We start from the raw sequence: 22,775 nt of genomic DNA, 5'->3' as shown, positions 1-22,775 counted from the left end.
AGTTTTTTTCCCCACGGAACGCGTTTCCATCGCCGTTCTGCCACGTTTTAAGACACCGTTTCAGTTGCAACAAACGCTCGACGTCGCCGCTTTGTGTTTTTTGAACGCAGGAACGCGTTACTCGGTCCGAACCCTGTCCGGTCGCGCTTTTTCAGGATGCGGGATTTTGAACGCTTGCACGCGCACCGACCTTTCTCTCGCGTTTTTTTTTTATTTTTATGTTTTATTCATAAAAGAAACTGTTCGTGTGGCGCGCTGGGCTCAGTCCGAAGTCAATTCAGAGCGTTCCCTTGTAATTATCACGCGTGCATCATTTATGAGCCCGAATTAATTCGATAACCTGGAATAGTTGTGCGTTTAAAAAATTCATACCGTGCCGCGGGAGCGTTTTCTTAACCTAATCGATCAGCGCCTAGCATGAAAGTGTTATGTGATCAGTTTTGCACTGATGCGCGATCAACGCGGGGAACGAAACGGCACGAGCAGGGCGTTCTTCATAACGGCGAGGTGAACTAGAATCCACATGATCTACTGTAAATGCGTGACTAACCGGCTGCTTCACCTCCGTCGGCGTCGCGTCACGCAGCGCAGCGTGCGCTCATCATCGGCGGCGTCGACGCGCCTCCTGCTGGCCGAACGACGCAACCGCGGCGCGGCGCGTGGCGCACTTCGTTTCCGAGCGCTCCGGATCCCGCTTTCGCTTCACAGAGTCGGGCACCGTCGGATTCAGCCGAGACGGATCTTCTTTCGCGGTCGAGACGTTAAGGAAGCGCCAGAACGGTCGTGCACGCGCTGTCCTTTCAATAAACCAAAGCGTTAACCCGCTATTAAACGTTTTAGCGGATGTCAGTGGTGAGAGCAAAGCATTTGAGACATGTTTGTTTTATTTAATACCGTCCTCGCGCTAACTTACACGTACAGAATTTTAGAGCAAAAAGGTACAACAAATATCAACACTCGACATCTAACGCTTGACTGGAATCACTTTCTTGCATCTTCAAACTGCTCAATAATTGTCTCCGGTCAGCCTCATCACGTCTCCCGCCGAAACGACAATGTCACACCTGCACAAAGCATCTCAAGTCTCCATATAAACAACGCTTGTTTGTGTTTAGTGTGCGAGGGTGACCCCTGGGACGCCCCCTTCGCGGCACCCATGCATGGCTCTAATAAAGGCAAAACAAGTCCGTCGGCCGTGTCAGTGTTTCTCCAGGGCTTGAGCGAGGAGCCGATTCAGACGAGAGATCATCGGACGAGGGTCTTCGTTCAGGCCGGCGGTGATCATGGCGTTGTCATATATCTGGTGTGAAAAAAATAGAAGTTGGGGTTTTTAACCGGAAACGGGGTTGAGATGAGAGAGAGAGGAGGAGGAACGGTTTCTTTACCTGGTCGAGGAGGAGCTGCGCCAGCTCCGGGGTCGAGTCCTTCAGGGCGTGAAGCTTCTTGATCAGGTCGTGTCTGCAAAACAAACGCTCGGTGTTAGGGGAGACGCTGGTAAAAAAACATCAGTAGTCCACATGACTGCAGTCCGTCATTTAACATTTTTTGGAGAAAAAAAACATGCACGGAACAGACAAAAAAAAGGGTTTAAAACTGAAACCAGCCCAAAAGAGCAACAGCTAAAAATGCATTGCGTGGGGCAAATTTTAAAGATGTTTTGCACGTTTCCTATCGTAAATATATTGAAATTTACTTTGTGATTAGTGATATGCATTGCTAAGAACTTCATTTGGACAACTTTAACGGTGATCTAACCGTACATCAAGGGAAAGATTTTTATTTTGCCTTTTTTTAAAGGTTTGTTCAGCTTTCCGATGCTGTAAGGACCTCAGTGTCGGAAAACGGACACTTATGACTGGCCTGCGGTCCTGAGAAAACATAACAACGGACTATTTCACGGGAGGAGGCAGCTTTTCACTTCAAGACTTCCAGTGATGGGCTGGAGGTGGATCATTGTGATGTTTTTACTCTCTTTCTGACGGCACCCATTCGCTGCAGAGCACGCACTGGGCAGCGAGTGATGCAATGCATTTCTCTAAACCCGTTCTAATGAAGAAACAAATGGCCTCAAAGTGAGTATAACTTCTCCTTTAAGACGCATTATAACGGTGTGCATCTCCTCCCTGTAGGGAAACGGCGGTGTCGTACCCGGCGTTGATCTCCAGCGTGGGCTGCAGGATCTGGGCTCTCTCCTCTGAGCTGCGGGCGAGCTGCTGCGTGCGCAGGAAGTGCCGAGCGGCGCCCATCTCCAGGACCGTGATCATAGCAGGGTGTGTGTCCAGACGCGGCGTCACCTGCGCAAACAGTCGTACGTTAACGTCAATGATCGTCGGCGTCAGGTTTCTACACATTTGTGAGTGCAAATCACTGTTTGAATTAACTTAATTATGTAGACGCTTAAGCATTCACAATTAAGCACCATGTCAATCATCATTATAACACAAAGAGTGATTGTACAGCTGGTTATTATAACTAATAAATGGACATGAAATATTGATAAGTTAGTATTATGTTGAAATGACAAACACAAGTGTAAATTTTTCATTTGTATGCAAACTAAATGAATGATTGCAAAATATGTGTGTGTGCATTTTTATATATATATATATATATATATATATATATATATATATATATATATAATGAATGCATGTTGGTAAATGATACATAATCAGACAAAATACTAATTTGGGCTACAAAAGTGATTTTGTGAGAAAAAATAATTTACTAAAAATATATATCAAATTAAAACGAATGCTAATGCATGAATTGTACATAACTGCATTTTGGATATAATTAAAAATTAATATATATATATATATATATATATATATATATATATATATATATATATAAAATGCATGCTATTTTTAATTGCATACTGTAATTTAAGAAATGCATTTAATTGTATAGAAATAAAAAAATATGAATTTAAAGCGTTTATATTTTTAACAGACAATATTTTATATTACATAGCTGATTAACAACCAAATAAATGGACATGAAATATAGATATTGAAGTTTAAATGATTATTTGAAAGAAAAGAATACTAAAGAAAATTTGAAGATAAAATATTAAATTAATTTTATATAGTTAAATGTAACGGGCTAATTAAAAATGTGAAAAATATTTGGTATACGTGTATAGGACAAATCTAAATACTTCATATATTTTTACAGTATGTGCCTGCAATTTTTTTTAAATTTAGCTACTGACTGATGTTTACTGAAAGATACCTTTGCTACACAATTATTTTCAATGCGAGAAGCAGTGAATGAGAATGTATGCACACGAGGTTAACCTTGATGTTGGTGACTCTCTGTCCGAGTGCGTTCCTCATCCAGGCCATGAGATCTTCCGCCTGCTGATCTGTCAGACGCTCTGAAGCTGCGCAACACAATCCCGTCACCAGCGACTCGAGCTGATATCACGACTTTCTAGGTAATTAGCCGTCCGTTTATTTGTCTAAACGCTTAAACCGCATTAACATGGTTTGCAAAACAAGGCAAGCAATCAAGAACGTGACTTCTTCAATTCCAGGGACGTCCCAGATAATGACCGTGACCGTACCTCCCCTACGCCCCGTCTTACCTGGTTTGCTGTCTTGAAATTTCTCCTCTTTGTAGTGATCTACAACGATGTCGGTCTCGGCTGAGATGAGCTTCTTCCTGTCGAACTCTCTGAGGTGAAGCAGCGTGAGCTCGTCAAACTGCTCGAAGCAGAACAAGACCTGCAGGCAGACACAGACAATAAATCCTTGTGCTTAAATGCTGGATCAAACGATGCATTATCTGATAAATATTAAAATATAAATATATTATAATATAAATACATAATGATTAATGGAATAAATTTAGCACAGAATTAAATATTTAAATTAGAGTTTGTTCTTCTGCAGGTTAAAGGTAAGAAATTAAAACCGTGTTATTTTAAACAATGTTATTAATTTATTATATACTGATATATTAATAAAGAGCAACACCGATTTAATAGATAATAGGTTTTAATATTAAGTGAGCTTCCTTTTTATTTTATTTTCACCCTGTGGTGTAAAAGAACATACAGACATTGACTAAAAACTGTTTTTAGTTTGTTTTGTTATTCCTCAATATATATTGATATAAAAGTGTAATGCAGTTGTATTATTAAATGAAAACTTCTATATAATAACCAAATGAGTCGCTGTTTCAACATTTACAATTAAGCGCCTTTTGAATCCGATTCATCCCTTAAGAAGAAAAAAAAAATTAGGTCCTTGAGAAAACCGCCTTTTCTAGATCAAATAAACAGCTAAAATGATTTAATCGCTGCGTGTCTCTCGTCTTCCATTAGCTGCCGACCAGTGCTTTTGGCCATTTTGAGATGGAGAACGGCGTCGCTGGCGCCCCCTCGTGTTCATTTACATCAACAGCCAGTGCATGAAGCACAGTTTCTATCTAAAATAGGAGGATTGCAAATTCATTAGCAGTTACCGCATCCTATCAGCCTTTGCTCTGGAGCATGACAGTGAACATTAGACCCGACCGTCTCTGGCCTCACCTCCATGTCTTTCTGTTTCATGGCCTCGAAGTACGGCGAGTGCTCGGCCAGGTGGCGATTCGGCGCACACAGGTAGTAAATGTTCCTGCTTCCCGCCTTCATGCGAGAGGCGTACTCCATCAGGCTGGTCTGCTGCCCCGCAGGGAAGGGCCGAAGACTCGAAGCGCAGCAGCTTGGCGATGTCTTCCTGTGACGACGAGACACAGCCGTTTAAACACAGTGGGAGAGAATGAGGCGACGGCCGGACGAGTCGTCTAGCACCTTAACGCTCTGCTCTGCCGTGGTGACGATGCCCTCGCGCATGAACAGCCCGTAGTCGTCGAAGAAGCGAGCGTACTTCTCCGCGTCCTTCTTGCTCTGGTCCAACAGGAAGCGAATGACCCGCTGCTGTAAAACGTCCCGCAGTTTCCTGAAAGAGAATAGTTTTGTCGTTCTTGCTCTTGTGCAAAATGCAAGAAGGGGTAATGCCGCTTCAGGGGGGTTCGTACCTGATCAGAGCGCTTTCCTGCAGCAGCTCTCGGCTGAGGTTCAGAGGGATGTCCTCGCTGTCCACAACGCCTGCGGAAGAGGCCACACGAACACGTTTTTAATCTGATAATGCATGTTTCACGCAGACGCATGGACGCTCATCTGACCTCGTAGGAAGCGCAGCCACTTGGGAAGGATGTCCGCGGCTTTGGTTTGGATCAGGACCTTCCTGCTGTACAGGGCCACGCTGGATCCCATCTCACGACTCACGTCGAACATGGACGGTTTCTGCTCACACGCAAGGATAACGCAGTCTGTTGTGCATCGTTACAAAACTAAGAGTGCCACTGGGATTTTTTTACATGGCTCAGATACACCACTGAATACTAAATAAAACATATAATACAAAAAAAACTATTTAAAAAATAATAAGCAATGTTCATATGCTGAATGCTATTTATGTGCAAAATAAAAAAGACAATTGCAAATCAGGTAAACACTGTATTTTGAGTTTAAATGCATATAATTTAATAAATTATGCCTGAGTTTGTATTTTAAATACACTAGTTTGTAAATAATGTAAAATTGATTTTTCTAAAATGCATAATGTAATTTTTTCACCTTTTTTAAATAATGTATGTGCAATTTATGTACATATTTATTTAAAATATTATATTAATTAGCAGAAATGAGTACTTTAAAATCATATTTCAGTTGTTAGTTACGTAACATAACTAAAAGATGTAAGTAATGCTGTCAAATCATTAATTGCATGCAAAATGTTTTCCCATAATGCATGTATATATAAATATATAAACATGTATGCGCATGCAAATATGTATATTTATATAATTTATACCATTTTTTCCCCTTAATATATACATGCATCCATGTAACACTTACCTAATTAATCATGATATCAGGTTTGACGGCCCTTGATGTAACTAATTTAAAATAAGTATGTATTTGTACAATTCTGATATGTGCATTGTCCTTTTTAAGTAAGCTCACCATCTCTGGCACGTAGAAGATGCTGCGGATGTTGAGCGGAGCGTCAGCGCGGTAGTGCAGCGTGTAGCGCGGTTTATCGTGAGCTTGAGCCACGTAGCGATAAAACTCCTCGTGCTGCCACTCGCTGATGTCTTTGGGCTCCATCATCCACAGCGCCTGCGGAGAGAGAGAAAGCGCTCAGAGCCGCAGGGGAGGTCGGAGGTCATTCGCAAGCGGACCTCGCAACGCCGTACCTGCAGCGTGTTCAACCGCCGTCCGTTCAGGAAGATGGGAAAACTGACAAAGTTGCTGTACTTGGTCACGACCTCTGCAAAACAGACACAGTCACTTCAGCGAGTTTCTCCCCCGAGCACGTCGTGTGTGTGTGTGTCTCTCTCTCTCTCTCTCTCTCTCTCTCTCTCTCTCTCTCTCTCTCTCTCTCTCTCTCTCTCTCTCTCTCTCTCTCTCTCTCTCTCTCTCTCTCTCTCTCTCTCTCTCTCTCTCTCTCTCTCTCTCTCTGTCTCTCTCTCTCTCTCTCTCTCTCTCTCTCTCTCTCACACCTTTGACTCGGTCTTCCGATGAAAACTCTTTGCAGTCGTCTTTGAGGTGCAGCACGATCTTGGTTCCCGGACGCACACCCGAAGCTTCTGCGATCTCAAACACTCCGGAGCTTCCAGGGAGTAAAGCACAGAAAATGTGTTTTTTATTTTAATTTAAAATAGGTATGATGCCACAAATATGGCAAAAGCTAGCAGTTGATGGTCATTTTAGTATTTGGTCTCCAGACTTGGCTTCCGATGATCAAGAAAACCCAACAATTGATGTAAAATAAATAGTTTAAAGCATGCACTTTTCACCCCAAACGTATTAGATTAGAAATATGTCATGCCACTACTGTAATATGCATTCATTTTTACTCTATTATTTGTTGTTTCTCTTCAACGTATTGTCTTGGTCATATTGCCCACTCCCAATCCCGTTTAAATAATCGTAATTATGATATTGACCAAACTAAGTGTAATTATGATTTCTGCCATAATCAAGATACCATTATTGTTATTAAACCCATGCCTCTTCTCATTTGTCTCACCCGTCTGAGGACCACTTGTATCCAGGAGCGTCTGGTTCTGCGCACTGAGAATAAACCTCCACTTTATCAGCCACCATGAAGGCGGAGTAAAAGCCCACACCGAACTGACCGATGATGGAGCTGCTGGCCTCCGCTTGATTCTGAAGAGCATCCAGGAAAGCCTGACGGAGGAAGAAGGACCAGAGGGCCGTGAAATAAAACCACCGGACCGATGAAGGACAGCGGAGTTTGAGAGACGCACCTTTGATCCGGATCGAGCGATGGTGCCCAGGTTAGCAACCAGCTCCTCTTTGTTCATCCCAACCCCCGTGTCCTGCAAGAGAAAAATAGCGATCAATGCATTCTACACCGATATGAAAGCGCTCCATCACTACAATAGAAAATTTATTATATAAATTAACATTTTTTGTAAGTATAATGTAATGTTTGAAGTATGTAATTTTTTTTATTACCTGCATTTTTATTATTTAATTGCATATAAATTATGTACAATTAAATGTGTATTTCAGTTGGTATTTTTGCATTATTAATGCATTATTCAGTTAGCATTTTGTAGTTATGTGATGTTTATATATTAAGGTATTTTATTAAAAAAATGCATATTTTACCAGTGAACCTTTTAGAGCTATTATGAATTTTATTCTATTTATTGAATGAATAAAGTAAGTAACAGTGGTTCAGCTGCTTTATTGACTAAAAATGTTCTTCCTCATTTAAACTGCGGTTATTAAAGTGGTGTGAAAACTCAACTGCAGCATAACAAAACGATTTTAGCACGGAGCATTGCAACCAATCATATTCTTGTTGAGATTAATTATGTCCGCAATGGCCACTCATAATCATTGGAAAGTTCTGGAATAACCGTCTGCATTACCTTCCAGTTATGTAGATGGTTGATTGTTTGCATGAACATCAAAAAATGAAGTGTCGGTTTTATTGCATAAATTAAAGCCAGCAACAGAAAAGCTGTTCTTCATCTACTTTCCTCAAAATGCTATCGGTCTCGAGAATTTAAATAAAGTGATGGATTACAGAACATGACACGGCCTTAAGAAAACAGCTACTCCGTCTGATTGTAATCCGTGACTCTGTACCCCGCGCAGAGCTGTGGTGAAGGAGGTGTTTGGGTTGGAGGTACCTGGATGGTGAAGGTGCCTCTGGCGGCATCCGTCTGCAGGTGGATCTCCATCGGTGCTGTTTCTCCTCCCGCTGTGATCATCTTGTGTCTCAGCTTCTCCAGAGCATCGCTGCCGTTTGAGATCAGCTCCCTGATGAACACCTAACACAGCAGGTATGTGCCAGAAAATAGACGTCCATTAGATGGAGCTGTGGTCTGATTCATGTTTTTATAGGATTTTTATTTCATTCATGTATTGCTATATATTTCAGGATCCAAGCCTTGAAATTACATGCAACATTTATTATTGTTAAAATTTACACATATACACACACACACATACACATACACACACATATATATACATATACACTGTATATACACATATAGACACATATACATATATATACATATACATATACATATATATATATATACACACACACACACACACACACACACACACACACATATATATATATATACACATATACATATATATATATATATATATATATATATATATATATAATAAACTGGTAATAATCAGCTTGCACATTATTTTTGTTCATTTATCACCTCTTTCTCAGAATACAGTGATCTGGCCACAATATCCAGCAGTTTCTTCGTCTCTGCTTGAAACTCATGTTTGGAGAAGGATCCTTATTTAAACAAAGAAACAGCAGAGTTTTAACATCCTCACAATTCCCATATGCTACTAAATACTGTATTTTAACCCTGTAAAATATTACATTTAAATGGAACGGTTTGATTCTTGTAAAATATATATTTAAAAAATTTAATGCGTTTTAAATTGTGCATCAGATTTGATACATCAGGTTTTTATTTCTCATACAGTATGATACAGTAGAGAATATTACTTTCACACTCATGGAAAGCATTACATTTATTAATTCAAATAACAATAGATTTGACTACACACACATTTTAGCTGTCACTATATCTGACAATTGTTTCTTACAGAATTTGATATTTAGATGCTCAGCTTTATGATCAGAGCTCTGCAGCTTTAAGACACGAACAAATAAACCTGACGTGTCACATTTGAACATGATTGTTTAAAAAAGAAAAAAAACTCTTTTAGGTTTACTTCATGAATGCCAGTAAAGATCTTACCACAAAGAGACACATAAACCACAACCTGAAGGAAAAAGGTTGCTAAAAGTGTTCAAACTATTAATGAGACGACAGAAGGCATATAGTAGCATGGTTATGACCGTGGTGATCATTCAGAGGCCTGTGATTCAGTAGGTTTTCTACGGTTCCTGTACCTTGAACGTTCTCGGTGTCACTGATGATGCTGTGGAGCGTCTCCTCCTCTGCGCTCTCAGCCTGTTGTGTGCTGTATCTGCGACGAGACACATTAACACCAGAACAGCTGGAGCTCCACACACTGACAGATCTAGGGTGAAGAAGCTGCTGTCTGCCATCAGTATCCACTGTTGAAGACGAGAAGAGTCAGAATTAAACAGCACTGATGATTTATTGACCAAGGAGATGAGTTTGGATTTGATGATTGCTATTGTCTATGCTAGATAGTCTTTAGGGATTATTTACAGAGATTGCAGAGTTATCCTGCACTAATCATGGTTTGGTAATGAGACAAAGTAACTTAAACATGCTTTAACCGAAGAGTCTGTGCTAGGTTTGATCAAAATCTTTCTTCGCATGTACTATTTCATGACGCTGCTGTGTTTTGATTAATTTAACATGTTATTTAATGGATTATCCATAGGGCTATTAAACAAATTAAAGGTACCTCCAGTGAATGTCGCGGGGACTATTCTTTTCCCGACCCCTCTGTTGGATGATAACAGCCTGACATGAGCCCTCTGAGAGACATTCAGGGAGTATTTGAGTAAACCTAACGATCGAATCATTTCAGTTTTTGCTGCTGGTGCAGTTTGACCTATAGAAGACTGGAAACTACGGCGTGACAGGCGTACAGCGAGTGAAAGGACCCTGCGGACGCTCACTGATGACGTCTCCGCACAGCTCGCTTCATGCCTGAGTAAAAAATATTTTAACATGTAATGTTTCGACCGTCTTTATTGTTGTTAGAAATTGGTATTCAAACCGATTTGTTAAAAAAGTCTACAAACCCTCTTGTTGGAAATGTAAAACATAAGTTAGAACGATCCTAAGGGGGGCCCGATGGGGAAACACCGAAACACTATTTGTACGGCCGCGGACCCCCGAGGGGGAGGGAAAAGTTTATTTAAAGTTATAAAAAAATTTCCTTTACCATTTCTTAATGTTAAATGGGATTTTAACCTATTCCACCATCATTCCCAATATTTTAGACCTTAAACTAGGAAAAGCTGATTTTGTAGGACAGAAATGTAGTCTATTAATACGTTTTTAAGAAATTGTCTTGTGCAGGAAAGTGACCCTGGTCCAATAAGGAGGAACTACATTTATCAACATCTAAATAGGAAATCTGTCAATGAGGTCAATTCAGATGTAAAATAAATAAATAAATCACGGCGCTCAACAAAGATCAGTTTTACAGGCTACAAGCCAGAATAAGACATACTTCTTTAAACAGAGACGGATTCAGATTATGATCAGGTGTTGTTGTTGTGGGCGTGTCCTCAGAGGATCGTTCAGTTATAGGTGAAAGTGAAACTGAGACAGGAATAATCTCTTTTTAATCTTTACATACTGTCACATCAGCTTTTAGTTAACACTCGTGTAATCATATCAATTATTTATTAAACTCTAGTGAACGCGTCGATGTTTAGTCGAAGGTAAGTCGAGAAACACATTTACTTGAAGAAGTGTCTGTCGTGAGATCAGAGGTGTTTAACCGATACGTAGATCTTGAAGTGATACTAAACTATTAAAATGTGTTTAAAAAGGATAAAGTTAAATACTGGGCTACTACATGTAGATACACGTTGTGTATTTGGACCTGCTTGGTCTGGACTAATTTAACCAGTTGTTTCTAGGTCTGTAAGTAAACTGTTGTATTCTCTCTGTGTAAATGTAAAACACACACAAGTTCACACATGAGATGACTGTTTGTTTCTTTCGTTTTAGCATCTGTGTCCTTTAAGATGAAGTTCATTTGTCTGTTTCTGCTGATTATTAGTGGAATCACAGATTCGAGATCAGGTAATTATTCACATCCATGTAAAGAGCTGAAGTGTGTCTTCATGTCTATTCATTGTCCAGCTGAACTCTATATTTACAAGTCTATTTATAGTTTAGTTTATAGTCTGTGATAACAACTGACTCACTGTAACATTAAATTATAATGTCAACATTATTAACATTGTCATGGACATCTACAAAATTGAGTAAAAGCAAAACTGCAAAAAAAAAAACACTTAATATTTAATAAAACAGAAATGTGCACAAGCGGTGATTTTAAGCAGACATGTTTGGATGCAAAGTTTTGTGGAGAGAAACAGTTACTGCTTTACATGTGAACGCTGTAGTCTTTGTCTTGCTGAAGTTTCACTGACAGGAGGTTCACTTCTTCTCTTTTACAGAGCAGTATGAAGTAGTTGGTCCCGCAGATGCTGTTTTTGCTGTAGCTGGTGAAGATGTGATTCTGCCCTGTTCAGTCAAACCCAGCATCAGTGTTGAGGACATGAGAGTGGAGTGGTTTAGATCTGACCTGAAAGACTCACAACTAGTGCATCTCTATGAGGATCATGAAGACAGAAACACAGAGCAGATTGTATCCTACAGAGGAGAACAGAACTGAATCATCAAGAACTACAGAGAGGAGATGCATCACTCAAACTCTCATCAGTCCGAGTCTCTGATGAAGGACTTTATAAGTGTTTTATTGAGTCCAAATCCTGGAGTGATGATGTTACTGTTAATGTCAGAGTTGAAGGTGAGTGAACCAATGAAAACTAAAGGCTGGAATACACTACACACATTAAAAGATGAATCAGATTTTAAAACACTAGGCACCATACACTTACCAGCTTTATAAAAAGTCACAAAAGAAAGATGGCCATCATACACTGAATGAGAGAGGATCACAACAAACTCATTGTTGATAGGAGATGCGTGACAAATTAAATAATATCTGTTCTAAAATCAGCTGAAAATATAAAACACATTTAATATCCTCTGATTGGATGAAATCAATCCTGAAGCTAAAAACTTGTAGTTTGTGACCATCATACACTACATGATTGTCTAAGAAACTCTAATCTTCAGACTGGCTCTGACTCTCAGCAGCTAGCATCAATTTCTTCAGATTGTACATCAAGGAAAGTCTTAACATGCTCTAAAACAACAACATAATCTTCTTCTTGTTTGTCTGTAGCTGTAGGACGTCCTCCGGAGATCACTGTAGATGGGTTTGATCGTTCAGGAGGACTTCATCTACAGTGTGACTCTGAAGGCTGGAACCCTGAACCTGTTCTTGAGTGGCTGAACAGAGAAGGAGTCCGTTTGAGTTCAGAAACTACAGAGATGCAGAAAAAAATAGATGGATTCAGTGTGAAACACACCATCACTGTATATGAGAGAGACGACAAGATTCACTGCAGGATCAGACTGAAGCATCACATGCTGGAGACACAGATTATCACCTCAAGTAACTTCTGACACTTTTGTTCAAGAATCTTCTTGTGGTTTATTTGATGCAGTAAAAAGATTTAATGATTATCAGCTTTGTTTATTAAGTAGCAAAAATATTTTACTGTTCAGAAATTATATACATTATATATTTTACTCATCTCATTAAAAAGTTTGATTCACACACAATGTGCTTCATTTCTGTTTTGATTTACAGGTAATATGTTTAATTCTTGGAGGACATCAGTCATCATGATTTCAGTTTTTGTTGTGCTCAGTGTGATACTGATAGCTGTGTTTGCCCGTAAATACAAAGGTAAGATGTTTCTTTTCTTGTTATTTTAATTGGTTTTGCAAATAAGGCAGTGTATGGTTCTGATAATTAAAGTTTTTTTATATCATATTTTATACATAACAATGATTCTTGATTAAGCATTCTTGACGATGCTCTTCATTAAACACAATAATAAAAGAAAAGAATGACAAATTAAAACTTTTATAATAAAAAAACGTGATCATAAAATCCAGTGCTCATTCTTTAAATGCACAGTTGGTTCCCACTTTAACAAGCTGCATGCTGTCATCTTTTTCTTTGCTCTCAAGCAGCTGTGTCTCACAAACAATCCCAGGACACGTTCTTCATACGTCACTAACACAGTTATATGTAACTGTCAATGACTTTCCTTGATCTTGGATCATTTAGGGCCTGTTCCATAAAACAAGTTTACTGAATAAGTCAGGCTTATTTCTGTTAGACTTATTGTCAGTTGATTTGGTTCAAGATAAGTCAGACCAACTGAAATAAGCCTGGCTTTTATTTGATAAACTTGTTTTAAGGAAGTCTTTAAAGCTCATCCTAGACTTGCTGTCATAGCAACAGGTCTGTAAACTTAAACCTGCTTGGGGTTCATGTAAACAGGATTGAATCTTTTAAACAGAATTGATGCTTCATTAAAATAATATAACATTATTGTGTAGTTTATAATACCACGGACAAAGCCAGTTATTAATGATCAAATAATTGTTCAATAATTGAATAATAATACGCACGCTATACAGTTCATCTGAGCTGTGTATTAATTGAGCGCGTGACAGCTTTTGATGAGCGCAGGACATGCAGACAGATAACTTGATCTATTAGAAACTTTATTTAATGCTGTAACATAAGAAATCTGCTTCAAAGATCAAATTCAATTAATTGCTAATTACATCATTGAAATAAAAATGTAAAACATGTTTATTTGTGAAGCACTTTTGAGAATATCAACTGAGAATAGACTGTCATTTATATATAATGACAAGATTAAACACTCAATTTTCAGTTAAAGACATTTCATTATTAAATTCAGAGATGTTATTGTTTTAAATTATCGGTTATCGGTTTAAATAGTATCAGTGCAATCATGTAAAAAAAGAAAGAAACAAAGCTGCACATTTCATATCTATGATAACATTTCTTTAGTTTTGTTCACTTGGCTGTTCAGACGAAGAACGGATTGCATTCAGACTTTCTTGACTTTATTTTGTAGGTGAGCTTTGCTAGAACAGATAGATAATAAAATGTTATGTCCATATTTTTGAAAATAAAGTTCAGTTCATTACTTTGATTAAATAAAAGTCTCACCTCTGAGTTTACTTGAGATCATAAATACAGCATGAAGGTGTCTCTCTAGAGGCGTGAAAGAAAATTACAACCAAAAAATGGCTACACAACCTTTTTAATGATCTTGATATTGGTCTATAGTTGATCAATATGGTGTTATTCAGATTACTGCAGTTTTCAGGGAATTGTCAAAAGACCCAGCGAGAAGTGAAGTGTTTTTAAGAGATCTGTTTTTAAACCGTTAAACACTCTTTGACTAGTTTCTTTCATTTCTCTTCATCTAGTAATAAAACAAACTAGTCAAACTTGAGAGAGTCAATGAATAATTAATTTATAAATTATATGTTATTGTTCTTAGTTGTCGTTTTGTTCTTTTATCAGAACAGTTGTGAAAAAAACACAATCTCCATTTATTTATAAACTAGAATCATGCTGCTTTATTTTGCTTAAAACAAGCTATTAATCAGTTCAACATTTTATGTCTCCAGCTGATTTTTATTCATGACTTTCAGCTGCAATTAACTTTAATTAATTTTCCAAAAAGACAAACATAATAAATAAATAAATACATTTATATCTAATGTGTGACTTAATTCAAAAACAATTTTAACCACATTGGAATTAAAATGGAAATCGATAAGAATCAGAATCGAGAACAATTTAAACAATAACTAACCTTATGTCCCTGAACTAAAAACAGTGTTATGTAAAATTTGTCAATAAAAGTGTGACCAATTATTTCTCTCAATATTAATGTCACGTCTGTTTTCATCCAGAAAATATTTAATTAACAGATATTGCTCATTCATATATAAACTTTAATGTATAACTTGGATCTCATAATTTATTATTTCTCAATCACAAATTATTTTTGTTTTCTGAATGTTGTCTATTTTTCTCTTTTGTGAATCTTCTTTAGATCACAGTCAACTACGGGATAGACACAGTCAACTACAGAAAGAGAAATGGGGACTACAACATGGTGAATCTGTCTTTATTATGTTATTCATTATTCATTTAAAGTCTGTCTTCAGCAGTAAAATACAGTATACAGTGATAACTGTTCACTGTAAAAAATAAATCTGTAAAAAAACGGAGAACTTGCGGCAGAAAATTACCAGGTCATTTTGTGGTAAAATTACAGACGTTTCCTTCAATTTAAAAACTGAAAATTCTGTAAATTTTCAGAGCATTCTCCGTACCATTTAACTACTTCCGTTAATGGTTATATAGCAAATAATGAAACTGTATTGCTCTCTATATAATCACTAGTTATGCTAAGATATCTAATTTTATTTATACTAAAAACAAACAATATATAATAAACATGGTCCAATAAACGAAGGACGTGTACACAAACCAAACATTTATTTTTCACTACAGGTAAATGTATGCAATAGCTTTTGTATTACATACGAAAATACAAGCACAAAACTGTAATACTGCAAAATAATTTTCAAAAACACCAACTAATAACATGCATACAAGCAACATTAAAACAATGTCATGTTTTACATAGCGTTGTGTGCAATATTAGTGATGCACTGTCAAAACAATTAGCTCCATTAGTAAAATAAAAGAAACCAAGTCAAATTAATTAAAAGAAAAACACAAAGACAGGAATAAAAACAAAGCTGCAGCTAAATAATCACACCTACATGCATATATACAAGAATCAAACCTTGGATACAAAGTCATGGCTTCAGTGTTAGTAATTCATTGAGCAATGTGCAGAAAATGCTTGCTAAAGTTTTTGTTTGTTTTTAAACAGTATTTGTGTGTACAATGTTAGTGCTGCACTGTTCAAAAGTTGAGCTCCAAAGTAAAACAGTAAAGAGACCAAGTCAAATCAAAAGAAAAAACAACAAAATCAGAAATAAACAGGGTGGCAGCTTTTTCAGGAATTTCGACAGTCTTGGAAGATTTTGATGTTTTGTTCCCTTCATCTCAGCCTTTGACCAGGATTTATTCTGAAAGAAATAAATACTAGTTTAACTTCACAAGTAAAGAAATTAATGACACCAAAAGATTAACACGCAGACAAGGTTTAGGATTTAGCATCACCTAGATTTATTCTGAAGCAATATATTCAGTGCTCGATCAGCTTTTACATACTTAAAGATATATTTATAAGGTCCTAATTTTATGCATACTTGTTTTGATATTAAACAAAACGTTGGATGCTGACATTTGAAATGATTTAAATAAAGAACTAATCCGCTAGTAGGTGGCAGTAAGTCACTGTTGATAAGTGAGTCATAACGACTGAACAGATTCATTTAAACTGCTGATTCATTCAGGAAGGAAAACAGTGCTGTGGCTGGGTTTGTAATGTTTTTTGTTGGTGAAATAGAGCAAAAACAGGCAATATGTTGTTGAAAAAGCAAGTCTTCTTAATATTTTACCTCAGGGATGTTAATCCTTCTCTGGATGAAGTAATGTGTTGATGACGTTTCCTTTTCCATACACGCGATTCACGCCAGAAATTTCATGCAACCACAATAAATTAGTCTAATAAAACACTGAAATATAAGGGCAGTCACATGTATTCACATCATCTCCAAAAATACCAATTAAATCTATACTGATATCAAATAATTGTGTCGTTGTGTGAGGACATGCAAAACAGTAACGTTAAATTAAACTCAAGGGGTCTCAACAAACTAATAAGAGATAGCACTGAATACAACACTGGCATTAATAAAGACTGTAAAGAACAAAAACTAAATCCTAAACTTACATTTTATCTCAGAAGCGTTAAACTAATCCTTCTCCGGAAACTGAATGAAGTAATTTTGTGTATTAATGGCGTTTGTTTCTCACGCTCAAGGATCTTGCACCCACAATGCAATGCGTCATTAAAAATTACGAAAAAGCACCTGTAAACTAAAAATATGGAGAATTCTTTGTTAAAAACAGACGTTTTTACTGTATTTTTACGGATTTTGGCTATTCATGTATTTTATGTATATCTTGGATCTCGTAATTTATTATTCCTCAATCACAAATTATATTTGTTTTCTGAATGATGTTTGTTTTGTCTTGTCTTTTGTGAATCTTCTTTAGAACACAGTCAACTACAGGATAAATACAGTGAACTACAGAATGAGAAAAGAATAATACAACATGGTGAATCTGTCTTTATTATGTTATTCATTATTCATTTAAAGTCTGTCTTCAGCAGTAAAATACAGTATACAGTGATAACTGTTGGCTATTCATGTATTTTGTGTAGATCTTCTAGTAAATGGTCACCGGTTGTTTGTATAATGTATATTTATGCAGGTCTGTCATGATTGTAAAAAGACAACAGCTGGATATTATGCCACAATCAATATTGTTTAATAAATAATAACAGAACACACTAAACGTACCTGACTAGTCAGCTAAACCAGCTTCTAGAGAAAATTCAGACAAAAACATGAGAAAAGAACAAATCCTATTAAAATAGTATATAATTTTCTGACAAACCAGTTCTGATCATTCAGTGTTGTTAACGTCACACAAGTGTTCATCAGAGACAATGAACCTGAACATCTTCAACCTTTACAACATCTGAAGATAATTATCATTAAATGTGAATCTTTAATATGATCTTATTCAAATATAGATTCATTACTTTAATATTATTTAGTCAAACAAAGAATGAATACTGTTTCTTCATATATATATATTAATTATGTTTATTTATATAATTGATATAAACTCTGTAAGATGTTCTTGGATTTTATTGGTCTTCAAGAATTGATTGAAATTATTGATCTCTTCATTAATCTAAAGATGAATTCTGTTATGGACGCTTTATAACTTCATACTTTCTGTTTTCAGCTCTCATATATTTAAGATCATACAAGGGTGAGTAAAAAGACATTATTATCATTTTTTTTTAATTAAAGGCTTAATTATATAAAAAAATACATTATTTACTATAATTATTTATTTTTCATACATGACTAAAAACCAAAGAAAAGAAAACTAAATCAGAAAAAGGGATCCAAAATGAACAACAAAGTGAATAAAACAGTTTTATAATATAATGTACATTAAACATTATATTTATTTACAAATAATAGTGTCTTTTGTTTGTGTTGTGAAGTTTGATTCTTGTAAAAATAAATAACTGTTATTATCTTTATGATGTAATCTTGTGTAAAGCAGAGTTTTCTATATTTTTCTCAGTGAATGTGATTCTGGATGCTGATACGGCTCATCCACGTCTCACTGTGTCTGATGATGGGAAACAAGTGAAAGATGAAAACAAACAAATAAAAGAAGTAAATGGAGGGAAAGACAGATTTGATGAATATCTCGGTGTTCTTGGGAAGGATGGATTTTCCTCGAGGTGTTTCTACTTTGAGGTGCAGGTGAAGGGACAAACTGAGTGGGATTTAGGAGTGGCCAGAGAATCTGTGAACAAGAGCACATTCCCTCTGAGACCTGAGAGAGGATACTGGATCGTGGGACGGAGAAATGAGAAATATCAAGCTTGTGATTCTTCTGATTACTCTATTTCTCTGAGTGTAAAGCCCCAGAGGGTCGGTGTTTTTGTGGATTATGAGAAGGGTCTCGTCTTTTTTTTATGATGTGGAGTCCAGCTCTTATATCTACTCTTACACTGATCAGTCTTTTAATGAGAAACTCTATCCATTTGTTTGTTTGGGGTTTCATAGGAATGAAAACTCCACGCCACTGATCATCTGTGAAGATTATTAAAGAGATCAGTCAAGGATCAACTAAAGTAAAAGTGTAACAGCAATAACTAGATCTGCAGTTAGCTTGAGAAAGCCAGGACAGAAAGTTTTTAATGTTTTAAAAGTAGCTTACAGGTTGTGAAAGTTTGATTGTTTTTCGGTTTAAAATAGGTTTACAGTCTATAAAGAAATAGATGCAGTAGAAGAGGGACTCAGGGTTGTTGTTTAGGAGTTACTGGGTGGTTGCTAGGATGTTGCTATACAGTTGCTAAGAGACCCAGGTAGATCTCTAGGGTATCCAGAGTGATTGCTAAGGTGTTGCTATGCAGTTGCTAGGTAATCAGAGTAGTTGCTAGGCTGTTGCTAAGTTACTGGGGCAGTTACTGGCATGTTGCTATGTTGTTGCTAGGGTACCCAGGGTGGTTGCAGTATTATAGACACAATACAGATGCCTAGAATTTCATTAAAAGATTGTAGCTTTACTTCAACATAAATAATGTTTTGATCATGATTGAAGATCATGGAGATCATTCAGTTACTGATTGTTCTTTATTTTCACAGTACAATTATGTTTTCATTATGTTTAATGTTTTTTATTAATTTGATTTCATATTGATTTTGTATTTCTTTGAATGTTTATGTCTTTCCAACCCTGTTTTAATTCTTCTTTTGTTTCAAGAAACAAAAGAGATGTTTTACTCCCAAGCTCCTAAAAGACCTTTGACACTTGGTTTTATGTATCTTGTGTTTTTGTTATTAGGACTTTTTTTTTTTGTCTGCATTCAGTTTTGTTCTTGTCTCCTGTTCTGTTTGTAGTCCTCTTGTAGTTTTTCTTGTTGATTAGTTCCCTGATTGTTTCCAGGTATAACTTCTTGTTAATCTGTTCATGAAACTAAATGCAGGTTCTGTCTAAATCTTCTGAAGTTATTCAGTTCTAATGATAGAGTTTATACATCTCTGAAAGTTTAACGCTTGATGTAAGTGCAGCACTGTAATATCTTTCATTTAGCCTTTTAAAAAATATTTTATATGTGCCTAATATACACGTATTTTAAGGTTTAATTTTTAACCTTTTGGACATTTTTGTCCTTTTCCGTTTTTTTATTTTTATTTTTATAACCAGCTGTATACATTTTGATATTTCACCTCCATTTCCTTAAATATATTTTTATCAGTACTGTTCCTAAACAAAATCTTACTGAAAGCTATTTGCAGGTTTATATGTTTCATAAAATATATATTTTATATAAAAGTTTGTTCATAAATATTTTTCAAAAACTTAAACCTCTATAACTTTGTTTGGTTTCACTTTTTAAACTTTCTTTTACTTCAACAAATGTCTTTTAAATGAGACCAAACTTATGTCTGTGCTCCTAAGATTAAAATGTTTATATCAGTTTTTTGACATGGATATTTATGTCCAGAACCTATGTATAACTTTTTTTTTATTGATGCTCAAGAGTTAATACTTACAGATTGTTTTATCATATTTTTTGTTACAGCTGTTAAGAAAACACATGAACACCATAAATCCACGCTGCCGTATGTTCAAACAATACAACTTCAGGGAGTTTAAACCTATAGATTTACCATAAAACAAATACATAGCTACAATAACCTGGATTTGTAACGTATCCTATATAATGTGACAGTGTTTCAGTGAATAACACCAGTGATAAAAGATTAAATTAACAAACACTGTTTAATCATATAAAGGAAAATGAGTTAATTTCAGTGCAAGTGCTGAAAAATGTAAGTGCAGTTATTGCTATGAAAATATTACAGATCTGAAAGAAGAAGTTTAACTTCCCAAATTCATCATTTAGGATTATTTTGAAGTTTATTGTTTTTAAATCCTGGAATACAAACTGGATCCCAAACAATCAAAAATAATGCTTTTTTCTTAATGTACACTTGTTTTTACTCATGATCTACAAATAAAAACAAAATAAAACATTATTATTTCAATCATCATATAGTAAGGTGCAAAAGTGAAAAAAATTATTTGAGTTATCAACAATTTGAGTCATAAATGTGCAACTTATTTGAGTCGATTATGTTCAGTGACACACTTAAAATAAATACTAAGCCAGTAATAATAACTTTATAATCTTCTTATGAACTCTCATAACATTACAGACAGGATTAAAAACAAAACAAACAATCCAGACAATAATGTCAGTTTTCTAATAACAGAAAATGATTGTACTTTGTGTATGAAATGTATATTGAATATTTGATATTTACAGTTGATAAGTTCATTAAAAGACCCATCAGTTTAGTTTTTTAGAAAGCTGTACAATAAAAGTCAAGTGCAAACCTTAAAACCTGTTTTAGATGTCGATGTGTGGAATGAGGAAAAGAGTTTCTTAGGAAAGATATGTCTCTTGTGTTGATTCTGCTGCCAGTTTATCACAAGAGATCAAGTGCAATATAGACTGAATGTAGAGATTGATAGTGATTGTGTAACGGGTACATGCAGCGGCAGAACCACGTCAGCAGATAAAGTTCCTGAAATACAGGAGAATAATCAGGAGACAGGGCAACAGCGTGTCGAGTGCTCAGAATTCTCTGCAGTTATGTTTTATTTCACAGTTCACAATAACACATTTCGTTCTTTAAACCGTTTTTATATTCAATGCAATGTCTTGTAACATTATGTAAATACTTATTTTCATTCTCAAAATGCATAATAAACTATACAGCATACCTCTTTCACCAATTCTTTGTTTAACATGAAACACATCATACCTGGTATATTACCATTTTGTTTAACTTGTTTTAAGCAAATTAACATGCTTTTATCATCAGTACACAACATTGATTACTCAACTGCATTACTCTTCAACACTCGTTTCTACTTTTTTTCATATAGTTGTAACTTAATATACATCTCAAATAACCTATCGTTAACATTTTAACACGTGCTACACCTAAAATGGCGGATTCACGAGGCAACTTAACTAGCCCCTAAAACCTGTGTACTAAGTATACACCCACGTGAACAACAAGAGACACTTACACGTGGCCACAAAAGAAATACATAAATTTAACATTCAGACAAATATTATATTAACCCAGATATCAAATAAAGGAATATTATAGAACGACTAAAGGAATGTTTAGAATGACTCCGCACATTTCGTGAAGATTACATTTCTCGTGAAAACGGTATTGAAACTTGGCTGAACAGTGATAAAACTTTACCTCACATAACCAACTACCTGGCCAGCATAGTTAGTTAATGTCCTCTTTTGTTTTATCATATTTTTGTGATGTATGCACATTACCAACCTGAAATACAGGAGAATAATCAGGAGACAGGGCAACAGCGTGTCGAGTGCTCAGAATTCTCTGCAGTTATGTTTCAGTCCACGAAGAAGAAACAGAGAATCACTATGCGACTACACCCCCTGCTGGCCCTAGCGTGCATCACAATAAGCTCGCGATAACTACACATTATAAGCATCTGAAATAAAACATTTCAAGGTATTGAAAAAATATATAAACATATTTATAATATGTAAAAGTTCAATGCCATTTTTACACCACACAATTGTAACACTTTTGTGGACGTCACACACTCCCCGGCAAAAAGAAATGGGTCCCACCATTTTTCATTTCACATTTACTACTGTAACTTAATGTTCACTCTCTTTGCTACCTTTGCTCAACAAGCAAGAGATACGGGATATATATATGGTGGTGGA

The 22,775-nt window shown here is 36.1% G+C and overlaps 1 protein-coding gene, 1 long non-coding RNA gene and 1 pseudogene across 2 annotated transcripts; 1 reads left to right on the top strand and 2 right to left on the bottom strand.

Moving 5' to 3' along the window:
• Positions 1 to 866: 866 nt before the first annotated feature.
• Positions 867 to 10,195, bottom strand: LOC122340567 (heat shock protein 75 kDa, mitochondrial-like). Its single transcript, XM_043234134.1, is given in 19 exon segments — positions 867 to 1,300; positions 1,386 to 1,458; positions 2,149 to 2,294; positions 3,303 to 3,388; positions 3,593 to 3,731; positions 4,541 to 4,684; positions 4,686 to 4,727; positions 4,802 to 4,949; positions 5,029 to 5,098; positions 5,176 to 5,296; positions 6,020 to 6,175; positions 6,253 to 6,326; positions 6,559 to 6,668; positions 7,089 to 7,249; positions 7,330 to 7,401; positions 8,227 to 8,367; positions 8,785 to 8,867; positions 9,498 to 9,665; positions 9,986 to 10,195. Coding segments are annotated over 19 exon segments (2,157 nt in total). The 5' UTR covers positions 10,107 to 10,195; the 3' UTR covers positions 867 to 1,198.
• Positions 10,196 to 10,796: 601 nt separating this feature from the next.
• LOC122340790 lies at positions 10,797 to 20,284 on the top strand (annotated as a pseudogene).
• A 99-nt stretch (positions 20,285 to 20,383) lies between these two features.
• On the bottom strand, positions 20,384 to 22,464 carry LOC122341099. The gene is made up of 2 exons (XR_006250421.1): positions 22,360 to 22,464; positions 20,384 to 21,576 (listed from the first exon to the last, which is right to left on the bottom strand). It is a non-coding gene; the product is annotated as an uncharacterized LOC122341099 (long non-coding RNA).
• Positions 22,465 to 22,775: the final 311 nt, after the last annotated feature.

The sequence above is a fragment of the Puntigrus tetrazona genome, chromosome 3 (genome assembly GCF_018831695.1).
Source record: "Puntigrus tetrazona isolate hp1 chromosome 3, ASM1883169v1, whole genome shotgun sequence".
NCBI classification, from domain to species: Eukaryota; Metazoa; Chordata; class Actinopteri; order Cypriniformes; family Cyprinidae; genus Puntigrus; species Puntigrus tetrazona.
Note: the sequence above shows the minus strand (reverse complement) of the source record. Positions and strands in the feature narration are given on the sequence as shown.